The sequence below is a fragment of the Chiloscyllium plagiosum genome, unplaced genomic scaffold (assembly GCF_037043375.1).
Source record: "Chiloscyllium plagiosum isolate Xiang-an unplaced genomic scaffold, Cpla_swu_hap1 HiC_scaffold_18, whole genome shotgun sequence".
Taxonomy (NCBI): Eukaryota; Metazoa; Chordata; class Chondrichthyes; order Orectolobiformes; family Hemiscylliidae; genus Chiloscyllium; species Chiloscyllium plagiosum.
This window is the reverse complement of record NW_028270156.1, coordinates 33,639,724-33,653,391: the sequence shown is the minus strand read 5'-3', so window position 1 is coordinate 33,653,391 and position 13,668 is coordinate 33,639,724. Positions and strand designations below refer to the sequence as shown.

The window sequence follows — 13,668 nt, the reverse complement described above, 5'->3', positions numbered from 1 at the left end:
CTCGAAGGGCAAATGGCCTACTCCTGCACCTATTGTCTATAGTCTATTGAGTCTATTTATTATCATTATTATTGGAGAGCCTCAGAATGCCTATTCCAAGTCCAGCTGAAGACACAGCCACTTGTTGTGGATCAATTAAAACTAGGTGTGCACTGCAGGCTTTGAAGCTTGAAATTTAATTAATTGGTCACACAGGGCAAACTAAATAAGATGTCATGCTCTCCTTATTTCAATCTTTTGATGAGCCTGTGGTTTGGCCTCAGCCCGGAGTTTAGCACTCAATTCTGAGTGACACACTTTAGGAAGGCTGTCAAGGCCTTAAAAACATAGAAAATAGGAGCAGAAATAGACCAAACTGGTTGCAGATGTTCTGTGCTTAAAACTGTCACCAATTGGCATTTGCTGATTTCAATTTCTGCAACAGAAAGATCATCACGAGACATGAATCAGGAATAGGATCCAAACCCATGGAACAAAAGTCTCCTCGCTGTTGGCCCTTTGAGCTAACAGGATCATAGCTGATCTTCTACCTTAGTGCCATACTCCCATTCTCTCCTTAAACCTCTTAACATCTTAAGATCTTAAAATCTATCTAGTTCTATCTTAAATATATTCAGTGGCTTGGGCTCTACAACATTCTGTGGTAGAGAATTCCACAGATTCATCAACCTCTGAGGGAGGAAATTTCTCATCATCACACTCCAAAACACTCTCCCACATATCCAGTATTCAGATACTTTTATCGGACTCCCTGACCTCCCCCCACCCCCATATCATCATCATCATTCCCTGCATCCAGTCTGTCCAGCCATGTCAGAATGTCATATTTCAATGTGAGCCCCTCTCATTCTTCTAAACTCCAGTGAATATAGGCCCAATTGACCCAATCTGTCCTCATATAACAAACCTGCTGTGTGGTGAATCTTAACTGCACTCTTGCTATGAATAGTGGATCCTTTCTTAAGTAAGGAGACTAAAACTGTACATAATATTCCAGGTGGTCTCACCAAGATCTTGTACAGCGGCAGTAAAACTCCCTTGCTCCTACACTCAACCTCTCTTGCAATGAAGGCCAACATACCACTTGCCTTCCTAACTGCTTTCTGCATCTGTGTGCTTACTGTTAATGATCAGTGTCACAAAGACATCCTGGTTCCTTAATTCATCAATCTTTCCCAGTCTATCACCATTTGTACAATACTTGCCATTCTGATTTTTGTACTAACCTGGACAACCTCAGCTTTATCTATATGCACATACTACGTATTTGCCCACACACTCAATAAGTCATCTTGAATCCTCATTATGTCCTCTTCACCACTCATGCTCCCACCTAGTTTTGTAACAACAGTAAACTTAGAAATATTACACTCAATTCTCTCATCCAAATTGTTGATATATATTGTTAAGCCAGACCTAAGCCCTGGTCCCTGAGGTTCCCTACTTGTCATTGCCTTCTATTTCAAAGATAACCCCTTTATTCCTACTCATTGTTTCCTGTCTGCTAACCAATACTCTGTTGATGCCAATATATTACCACCAATCCCATGGGCTTTGATTGTGCATGATGTCCTCTTATTTGGGCCTATAATTTAAACTTCCAGTTGAAAATGGTACTCATGTCTGGCTCATCGTAGAAAGAGGCTGCTAGGTCTGGAGGTTAGTTTGACAAAAGACCAGCCTTGAGGCTCCAGCACTTGGTTCAATTTATGGAAGAAAATGTTTAAAAACTCCAAACCGCACACTCTCAATGTCTCATCTGGTCAACAGATGACCTCATAACTAACACCCACACCCTGATGACCACTCATATTTCCAAAGAATTTCCTCTATATCTCTGCCTTAAATATGACATTGTGTCCTCTGGTTCCCTTTTGATAACTGTTTTGACTGTACCAATGAGCTTGATAGTTCCAATAAATTTATCCTTTTTATATACATAGTGATGTCCATCCATAAAAGCCCAAATGTCACTCAATCTCTCTCAAAGGGTACCTAAAGAACATTAGATCTCTTTTAAGGGGTATTCAACAAAGGGTTATTTACCTCTCCAATGGAGAACCCTAGTCATCCAAAGAACTCTGGCATCGGAGGGCATAGGTTTAGGGTGAGAGAGGAAAGATATAAAAGAGACGTAAGGGGCAACTTTTTCATGCAGAGGGTGGTACGTGTATGGAATGAGCTGCCAGAGGAAGTGGTGGAGGCTGGTACAATTGCAACATTTAAGATGCATTTGGATGGGTATATGAATAGGAAGGGTTTGAAGGGATATGGGCCGGGTGCTGGCAGGTGGGACTAGATTGGGTTGGGATATCTAGTCGGCATGGACAGGTTGGACCAAAGGGACTGTTTCCATGCTGTACATCTCTATGACTATGACTCTAAGTCACTCGTTATTTACATGCACATAATATATGATACTGACCTAGCTAGCTCAGAGCCAGCTCCTCCAGTGAACAGAACCCCTGACACTCCTGCTTATATTTTTCAGCCAAAACTCCTCGACTGGACCACATTAACAGCCCCAATCAGGAACTCATATTCTATGAGATCTACCTGACTGACTTCATTCCAATCACTACAATATCCCATTCCTGAATGATGATACTGGAGCCAATCTTTACACAGTCTTACATATATTTACTGAATGAAACATTACAAACATATACCTCCCAACTCAACCAGCCCACAGTTTGAATCTCTCTCTGTTCTCTCTCTCTATCTCTCTCTCTCTCTCTCTATGTGGTCTTGTGAAACACCAGATAATGCCCTCCTCCTGCATATAATTATACATTGGCATGCAACTAATACTGACACTGATGGGGTGGGGAAGTTATGTAGAGTTAAAATCAGCCTCCTTAAAACTACTAGCTAGCTCTCAGCTACTAAGATAATGATATCCTTTAAGGACTCTAGTGGAGGATAGAACTGTTGCTTCAATATCCATGCTGCTTATCTCGCATGCCCTGCTTTCCATTTAAATGAACAATGGAAGCACATGTAGCACTTTTTATTTTGAATGTAAAGGATGTTAATTTAATTGTTGTACAATTCATAGATTCTTGTTTTATTCTTTATTTGATTATTGGAATCATATTTGTCATTTCTCAGATGTTAATTTCAGTTCCTGTATGTTTGAAATGTCTAAAAATATGAGCAAGGACATTGTTTAGTTCTCCTTTCATTTCCTTGGCAGAGTCTCGAGCAATTATGCCCTGGCAAGATTTATGGCAGAGTCATAGAGTCATACAGCACAGAAGAGATCTTTTGATCCATCACGTTTGCACCAACCTATCTCCACTAATCCCATTTTCCAACACTAGGGCCATAGCCTTGAATGTTATGACAGTTCAAATGATCATCTATATATTTTTCAAAGAGTGCAAGACTTTCTGCCTCTACCTCCCTTCCTTCCAGATTCCTGCCACCCTCTGGATGAGGAAAACATTTCCTCAAATCCTCTAAACCTCCTGCCCTTCACCTTAAAATTATGCTTTCTCATTATTGACCTTTTGTATCCACTCTGTCCATGCCCCTCATAAACGTACATACCTTAAACTTACATACCCCTCAGCATTCTCTGCTCTGAAGAACACAACCCAGATCTATCCAACCTCTCTTTATAGCTAGAATGCTCCATTCCAGGTAACATCCTGGTGAATCTCCAGTGCACCCCTCACCCAGTGCAATCACATCCTTCCGATAGTGTGATGACCAGAACTCCACATACCAATCCAGCTGTGGCCTAACCAAAGTACTGTATGGTTCCAACCTCCCTGCTGTTATAATCTATGCCACAATTGATAAAGGCAAGTGTCTTGCATGTCTTCTTAACCACCCCATTAATCTGCCCTGCAACCTTCAGGGATTTTACGGCAAGCACCCCAACATCACTCTGCTCTTCTGAGCTTCCTAGTGTCCTGCCATTCATGGAGTACTCCCTTGCTATTTCTTCCAAAGTGTGTCCATTTTCAACATTAAATTCCTTATGTCACTGATTTGCCCATTTGATTAATCTGTCTACACCTTTGTGTAACCTAAGACCTTCATCTTCATTATTAACCATCTGGTCAATCTTCATGTCATCTGCAAACTTATTTATCACACCCCCTACATTCTCATCTACACTGCTTATATATATATATATATATATACAAACAGAAAGGGATCCAGCACCGACACCAGCCTCCAGTCATTCAAACAGCTTTCTACCACCACCCTCTGTCTTCAACCACAAAGTCTGTTTTGGATCCAGCTTGCCAAATTACCTTGGACCCCATGTGCTTCCACCTTCTTTATCAGTCTCCCACGTAGGTCCTTTTTAGAAACTATACTGAATCCATTTTAAACTACATTACTGCATTACTCTCACCTGCATGCTTCTTCTCAAAAAAATTCAATAAATTTTTTTAGGCATGACTTCCCTCTGACAAAGCCATTGCTGACTATTCCTATTTAAACCTTGCATCTCCAAGTGGAGATTAATTCTCTCCTTCAGAATTTTCTTCAATAGTTTACAAACCACTGAAGTGAGACTCACTGGTCTATAATTCCCTGGTTTATCTACCCTTTGATAAGTGGAGCCACATTAGTTATCCTCCAGTCCTCCATACCTACCTGTGACCAGAGAGGAATTAAATCTTTGGATCAGAGCCATATAATTTTCTCCATTGTTTTCCACAGCAGCCTAGGACACAACTTATCTGCTTTTGGGAATCTGTCTACTTTTAAACATGTCAAACCCTCCGATACTTCCTCACTCCCTGTGTCAATCTACTCAAGAGCCTCACAGTCCCTGTTCCCAAATTCCATACCTACCTCCTTCTTCTTCTGAGTGAAGACAGAAATCAAGCACTCATTTAACACCTTCCCAATGTCCTCTAGTTTCACGTACAGATTGCCTCTTGGCACTAATGGGCCCTACTCTTTCCCTGCCTGTACTCTGCCCCTATATATTCTTGTAGAATAACTAGAGAGTCCTCAAAATTTTACCTACCAGTTTTTCTTCATGTCCCCTCTTTGCTTTCCTCATAGCTTTCTTATAGAGTTCCCTCACTGACCTCCTTCCAACCTCAGCACTTTCTATACTCCATTAGGGTCTCCATTGATTCGGTCCATTTGTAGCTGTTGAAATGCATTTCTTTTTCTTCTTGTTCAGTCCTGAATATTCTTAGACATCCAGGGTTCTCTGGGCTTGTTGCTCCTACATGTTCATCCTAAAGGGAACGTGTTGAACCTGTAGTCTCATGTCTGTTTGAACACCAATGCTTCCCCCCACCCCACCACTGTTCTGCAGTAGATTTTTCCACAAATAGCTGTTCCTCATCTACCTTGGCCACATCTTGCTTTATTTTAATAAAATCTGCCATCTCCAAATTCAAAATCTTTTCCTGCAGATCATTTTTTCCCTTTTTCCATAAACATTTCTCCATTAGGATCGCATGAGGAGTCCAGCAAAGTTACATGTCACATCTCCAATCCACCTAGACTACACTTCTGATTTAAATGCTGCTGGTCAGGGTGTAATGGCAACTCTGATTGTAATGCTGCAGCAAGGACACTTTGTGCAGGGATCTGCGTTCAGCTCATTGACTGGATCAAGGTAGATCTCCAGGTTGTTTGCTTGCTCGCTCCTATAGTGCTCACACACTTTGAGCCTATGTGGCTGTGCACAGTATTCTTGCCTTGCACCGCCTTAACTTGTCTTTTTGTTTTTTTGCACACCCCAATCTCCTCTTCAGCCAGAGCACATTACTAGTTTATTGCCTTGTCAGTTAGTGGAGACACAAACTCAATAAGCTTGTCATGGTTGTCAGCAATGACAATTCAAAGGGATAGCCTTCAGTTAGGTGTCCTTCCGCAGTAAGTCAGGGGCAGACTTTGCACCAATCCAATGGCTTGGACATGGTCAGTCAACCTCTCAGGGCAGCCTGAGTCATGATGCTGTTCTCATAGGGGTGAGGAGCTGAATGTTGAGCAGGTGAATGAAGGAAGATCCGGTAATGGTAGGGAATGAGCCTTTTCGATGGCAGGTGTTTCAAGCAGTGGAGATAGAGTGAGTGTGAGGTATTGGAGACAAGATGTTGTCAATGATGCTGGTGGAGTGAAGGAGATCATTGACCTTCTGCCTACAATTCCTTCAGGCAGCTGAGATTACCTTGACTTGGATTGCAATCTCGGACCAGGCAACCATAGCCTGGAGTCATGGCCCGCTCTGTTGGTCCTGGGAGGAGGGCATCCTGTGTGTGTACCAACCTGACCATCAGAGTGCCTAGATCCCTCCAAAAAGAAACAACACAACTCACACTTAGCCAAGATAGGCAAGATCCAACCTTTGTGGTTTCTACATGTTTTTTAGCTTCCTGAAGCTCTTTTCTGTTTCATGCACTTTCATGGAATTATAGCTTAGAAAAGGCCATTCGCCCCATTCAGTTTGTTTATCCTATATTGGTACAGTATTCTAAAATTACTTACCCACTCTGTAACCATTTACCTCTTTGAATCCTAGGGCAGAATCTTGTCAAGCTAACAAGACTCTCCTCTGCTGGCTCAGATAGACTGGGTAGGCTGGGACATGTTTCACTGGAGTGCAGAAAGTTGAGGGTAACCTTATTGAGGTTCATAAAATCATGAGGCGCATAGATAAGGTGAATAACAATGGTCTTTTTCCCGAGGGTGTGAGAGTTCAAAACCTGAGGGCATATTTTTAAGGTGAGAGGGAAAGGATTTAGGAAGGGGAAACCTTTTTACACAGAGAATGGTTCGTGTGTAGAATGAGCTGCAAAGGAAGTGATGAATGCGGGTACTGTTACAACTTTGAAAAGACATTTGGCTAAGTACACGAATGGGAAAGGTTTGGAGGGATGTGGGCCAAGCACACGCAGGTGGGACAATTTAGTTTGGGAATATGGTCGGCCTGGACTGGTTGGACGAAAAGGTCTATTTCCATGCGGTTTGATTCTATGACTCCATGAGAGACCGATGTGTTACCCATCTCCAAGGAGCTGCTGTACAACAAGTCAATCTGGCAGTAGTAAGGACAGTCTGGGTCTTCCCCTGAAATCAAATCCCTTGAACAGACAGTTCCCCTTATTGAGAATTGCAGGGGCCGGCAGCTCCTGTGCTTATTAATGCCATTGGAGAGGTCATAGCCATATTGGCGGGAGTCCCAGGATTACTGAGCAACCCAGGTCAAAGATAATTGATGTGGGAGGGGATGTGGATTAATGATGTGGTTTCCTGACTTGGGTCAGGTGGATCCAGGAATGGGGGAAGGACATTGTTGGCAGCAAGGCAAGGAGGTAGCTGTCAGCAGGAACACCCCATTCCTGCTGATGTTCAGTCTCTTGATCAGGCACTGATTGCCTTTGTAAAGGCCCTATTCCTGATGAGGGCTTTTGCCCGAAATGTCGATTTTCCTGCTCCTCAGATGCTGCCTGACCTACTGTGCTTTTCCAGCACCACTCTAATCTAGACAATGATTGCCTTTGACCAAGGGACACGCCCCTTCTTCTCATCTCCCGCCCCTATCCTATCTAACCTCTGGAGGTGGAAAGCTGTTTTAGCTGCCATCCAGCAGTACGACAAAAACCCATCTACTGCTGGCCTAACACCAATCCCAGTGAAATGAGGCCTTTAAAAGAAAATTAATTGGCCACTTGAGCAACCATAGGCCTTCCCACTCAGAACCTGATGCTGGTACACCACCATCCTATCTAACTAAATATCTTTCATGCCTTCCAGTTCTCCAACAGAGGATTCAGAAGATTCTGCCCATAGAACCTTGAGCTACAGAAAGAGGCCACTTGGCCCTTCAAGCCTGTATTATTATAATAATTATTATTATGATCATTACACTATGATCTCAGATCTGACTGCCAACTTTATGTTATGATTATAAGTGAAACTACTAAATTATGCTATCATCTAGATACAGAACAATAGCCTTTGTTTTAAAAGTATACAAAAAAGTTAGTAAGGGCACTTATGAACAGAATAAAGCCACAAGATTCCAGTTTTGAATAACAAACATTACTTTATTATGCAAGTGAGAACAGTAAGGTAAAGCCACCACAGTCTCAGAAGATGAGAGTAATACAATCTAAAATACAACTTACTTCTAATACCCAGAACTGACAGGTCCAGAACAGGTGTTAGAGTTTAAATCCAGTAATTATCTGGAATTAAAAGTCGAATGATTGTTGTAAAGTCCCATCTGATTTACTAGCGTCCTTTAGGGGAGAAAACTGCCACCCTTACCTGATCTAGTCTATACAGCAACATGGATAACTCTTTGTTACCCTCTGATATTGTAGAGTAAACCATACAGTTGTATCAATTGCTAAAAAAGAATGAAACTGCATAGACCATCTGACATTGATGATAGCACCAGAAAATGACAACAGCAAACTCAGCTGACAGCGCCTCATTGATGCCAGATCTACAGTTGCTAGATATATTCAAAGTCTATCCCATTTTGCATGGTATTAGTGCCACACAACATGATGGAATCTATCAACACAGCAAAGTCCTTCTTAACAACATCTGAAGCTATTTACAAAACTGGGAGAGCTGACTCACAGACTAGTCAAGCAACAGGCTGACTTAGTCATACTCACAAAACCTTAGCTTACACACACAACGTCAAGTAACATTTGCACCTCACAAGTGCCAGGCAAATGACCATCTCCAACAAGAGACAATCTGACCATCACCCTTGACATTCAATGGTATTACCATCACTGAACCCCCACTATCAACATCCTGGGGGTTACCATTGACCAGAAGCTCAACTAGACTCAGTCGCTACAAAATCAGGTCAGAGCCTAGGAATACTGCAGCGATTAACTCTCCAATGCCTGTTCAGTATCTACAAGGCACAAATTAGGAGTATGATGGAATACCCCCCACCTGCCTGGATGAATGGAATTTCAACAACATTCAAGAAGCTCAACATCACCAAGACAAAGCAGCCCGCTTGATTGACAACACATTTATGAACATCTACCCCCTCCACTACCAATGCTCAGTAGCAGTTGTGTGTACCGTCAGCAAGATGTACTGCAGAAATTCACCAAGGCTCCGAAGTGAACACCTTCCAAACCCATGACATTACCATCCAGAAGGACAAAGGCTGTAGTTACATAGGAACATCACCACCTGCAAGTTTCCCTCCAAGCCACTGACATCTGGATTTGAGAATATTTTGGCATTCCTTCAATGTCATTGCGTCAAACTCCTAAAGCTTTCTCCATAATGGCATTTTTGGTCTATCTGTAGCATCAAAGTTAGCTGACCACCATATTTTGAATGTAAACTAGAGATGGGCAATAAATTAATCCACATTCCCCTTGAATGAATAAAAAGAATGCAATCAAAGCAGATCCTATGGATTTATCAGCAACTCCCCCTAGGTATTCATGAAATGGTGAGTCATCAGGTCTAATTAGACCTCACACGGGATTACCATTCTTCACTTTTGCAAATTTGGCCCGAAACTCCCTGTGAAGAGCTGTTGCTGCACAATTCAAATCAAATTAATGAATGTTACTATTCCGTTCTATCAGACTCCATTTTGGATTCCAAGGACCCTGGAAGCAGCATTCCAGTACCTCTTCACGGGTAACATTTCTACTGATGGTTCTGATGAAAAGCCATTGTATTCAAAACATTTACTTTGCTTTCTTCCCATACATGCTGCGAGACCTGCTGAATTTCGCCATCAATTTCTGCTTTGGTTTCACATCTAACATTGAGTTTATTCTCTGTCTCTTTCACATACTTCCTTGAAAGAGGTGTCTAAAATGGGCCCACTGCAAGGCTCTTTCTCTCGAAGCCCTGCAATATTTTCACTCCAAGTACTTATTTAATTAATTTCTGAAAGTCATTGTTGAATTTGTTTCCATCGCCTTGTCAGGCAGGACCTTTCAGATCACAATAATCGCTGCATATAAATATTTTCTTATGTCACCTCTGGTTGTCAGGATCGTCATCTTAAATCTGTGATATCCGGTTCCTGACGCATGGAGTCAGATTCTCCTTCTTTTCTCTAATAAGATCTTGCATGATTTTGAACACCTCTGTTAAATCACCTATTACAGTAATCTGTTTAATCAATCTGTGAATGTTAGATAATTTAGTTAGTAATTCAGATAATGAATTCCTTAACCTCACAACCCTTTCTCATTCTTGTTTTTTAAATTCACCCATTGCCCCGCCCTCACTATCTCAGTAATCTCCTTCAGCTACACAACTGTCAATGATCTTTGCAATTCTGCCTTTCTGAACTTCCCCAATTTTTAATTGCTCCATCTTTAATTATCATACATTTTGCTGCAAAATTCTAAGCTCTAACACTAAACCTACTTCTCTGGCCAAGCTTTTTGTCACCTGTCCTAATTATTTCTTAAGCGGCTTCGGGTGAACATTTGTTTAAGAACATGTGGAATGTAATCGGGCATTTTATGCCCAGAAACCAAGGGCTGTTTTGGAACCGAGGTAGTGTAGCTTGGGTTCAAATCCCACCCGCTCTAGTATTGTGCAATATCATCTCAGAATAGGGTGATTAGGAAAATATCTATTAAAACCATTGTTGCTGTTGCAACTGGACAAAAACTGCAAGAAGCTATGAGTACAACAGGTGATAGAGCTGGGCAGGGCTACTTTTGGAGTTAGCAAAGATACATCGGGATAAATAAAAAATTCTGTTCCTGGATCATGCTATTTCCATACCCCCCCATAATATTTCAATGATTGATCTTAATCTTAATAGCTCCACCTTTTCCCTATATAGCTGAAAGACTTCTTGCCATCTATAGATCTGCAATCTTATTGTCAACTAATCTCTTTGAAATTATCTCTGAACTGCTGCCTAAGGGTCTTCTATGACTTTCAACTGTCTTATAATCTCATGTTTACATTTCTGTGAGAATTTAGAACCCTTTTGGTTATAAGTTTATAATTTGCATTAGAGCGATCAAGGTTATCTCTCCACACACCCCTTTAAGCCTTTAAAGGTCACTCTACTTAGACTTTAATCTCTTGTCATGTTCCACGGCTCAGAGATTCCTTGTGTTTGTCTAAAGTCTTGTAATGTTTCATTAGCTGGAAATGTATTACAGTTTCACAAAAAGTCAGATGATTAAATTATATGTAAATACTTGTAATAACTGTAAATGTAAATAACCTGTAAATGCAAAAAAGAGGTTCACTTTCTGCACAAGTGCAAAATAGAGACAACAAGAAAACTAATTTATTTAACTTGACAGAGTGGATTCCTTGATCTGTACAATTAAAAAATAGATCAACTTACCTTTAACATCAACTGAAGTTTGAGTCAGCGCCAGAAGGGCCTGGCTCAAGGCAACTAGTATCAGAATTCTCCAATTGGTCATCTCTAACTTTCCAAGTAAATCTGCAGAGAGGAACCACCGCCTTTAAACATCCAAGTGAGAGATTGTGGTTATGACCAAGTGTTAAGCATGGTCTCTTCCAACCCTGTTCCACAGCCCTTTGGTGACAGGAAACAGGAAATTACAAATACCTAACCTACTATAATTGAAATTAACAGCAGAATTAGCTAGTCTGAAATACATTAACTGAAGTACACTCAGAAGCATAAAGCATCATTAGTACATATTTTTCCACAAGTTTGAGAAAAGTTTACCTAACACAGAATTGTAAAGAATTTTTTGATAGTTATTGTTTGATAAGAAGTGGCAGTTTAGATATGATATATTAATTAATTAAATATAGGAAGTACACAGCCGGAGACAATTGAGGATAATTTACTGGATATTAAACGATGAGCAAACAGTTGACATTGAGTATATCAATCTCATTAAAGTTGTGAAGACAGCATCTTGCTCTCCAGCTAAGTAGGACTCTTTCCTGGGTCTTCCCTCTATCTCGTCTGGTCCATCTTCCATCTGAAGCCTCTGGACTCCCCCCTAACAAAGGCACCTTCTCTGACTCTGAGCATTTATTAACATACGCTATTTTTAAGACTGGCAATCTATGTTGTGTCAATCATTTCTCCAAATCCTTTTTAGCTGATGACACAAGATGATTACTCATGATGTCAGAATAACCATCACTCCCACGTGCCTACCTCCATCACAAGATCAGTTTTCATTTTTCCTAAGAATAAATCTTTCTGCTATTTTCTCCATAAACAACTTGGGGCTCCAGATATCAGTGGCCTGGTAGCCTTCTAAACCATCATTCTTACCTACTTTTTCTTGTTTGAGAAATTGTTTACATTTGGAATGGAAGTACGTGCTGTAACAGGATAAATATTCAGTTTTAAATGGACTCCAGTTTACAACAATGGCACCTTGCATTATCTCAATGCATGCCAAAGTGCTTCATGGCCAATGATGGGCAGTCTTCTTGTAAAGTATGAATCATTGGAGCTTATTTGCCGATGGTAAGATCCTACAAAGAATGTGATAATGACCAGGCAATCTGTTTTATTGTCAATGTTGGTATGATCGATCTGTATCATGGCACATCTTGGCGTAAGATCCATCAGGTAGATCCTTTTTCCTGGTAGGAATCAACAGGGCCTGATCTAGTGTGATCAAGGAAAACCAGTTGGTATTTTAATGAGAGAAGACTTTTATTTTAAACGAGTTGTTGTTTACTGCATGACAGTAACTAGGTACAAGTTATAGTGGTATAATAGACATTACAACAAGACTGTGGGGAAACCTTGATGTTAGGCCTTATTCCTTAAAGATCCCAAGTCATTCTGCCTCCAAAGTCCACATGATGTCATCAGTTTCGGCTTTGCTTAATGCATTCCTCAGCATTAACCCTGAGAGCATAGCACACTTCTACAATAGTGATAAAAAGTTATGGATACATGTTAACTTGAACAATGGGAAGAAATCTTATCTTTTAAAATCTTACATTCCATCAAGACAGAAAACAGGGCCATACTTTAATGTCCTATTTGAAACAGGGTATCTCCAGCATAGCAATAAGAAATGTTGGTGAACAACACAATGCAGTATCGAAGTGCAGAACTGTAGTTTAGTCGAGTCTGAGATATATGCAATGATGGTGATGGGATGAGGCTGGTGCTTGGCTCATAGGACAGAGGATAAAGTGGTCATTCCCCATGGAGGTGTTGGGGAATGCTGGTTAAGAGGGAGGCCCAGAGAAGACACTCACACTTTGCAACCACCAGGTACTTGCTCTGCCTCTTATGTTGAGAGCTTTTGCTGTCTATTTCTCTTCATCTGGGAAAATAGCAATTTGCACATAAATGAGGCAAAATTAGATAATCATACTTGCAAATAGACCTCTCACTGCTCACTAGTGAAATTCTCATCTAACCATTAAAACACTGGGTGGAAAATTGGACTTGCTTTGCTTGATGATAATCATCTAAATTTTCATTCTTGTCATTATTTCTCAACTGCCTTGCCATTGGCCTCACTGTTTAGGGGTTGGCAAGATTCAACCTACTGTTCCAATCCAATACAGCACACTGTCTCAATGATCATGAGCAATATTGGAAATGGCCACAACCTTCACAGAGGTAACCTTCTGCAAGTTGCAAGGCTCTGATTGGCTAGTAGCTGTCTGAGGCAGAACTTCCTATACCACAGAGATAGCAGATTAATGCCCAACTCCATGGTGTGTAATGGACTACTCTCCAAT

General features: G+C 41.0%; 1 protein-coding gene across 1 annotated transcript in view; it reads right to left on the bottom strand.

Annotated features, from left to right (window-relative positions):
- The window catches only part of lyve1a (lymphatic vessel endothelial hyaluronic receptor 1a), a 72,915-nt gene extending 61,457 nt beyond the window's left edge, over positions 1 to 11,458 (bottom strand). Inside the window, exon 1 of the mRNA XM_043705688.2 lies at positions 11,312 to 11,458. Coding sequence (XP_043561623.2) covers positions 11,312 to 11,393 — 82 coding nt within the window. The 5' untranslated portion in view covers positions 11,394 to 11,458. The remainder of the gene's footprint in view (positions 1 to 11,311) is intronic.
- Positions 11,459 to 13,668: the final 2,210 nt, after the last annotated feature.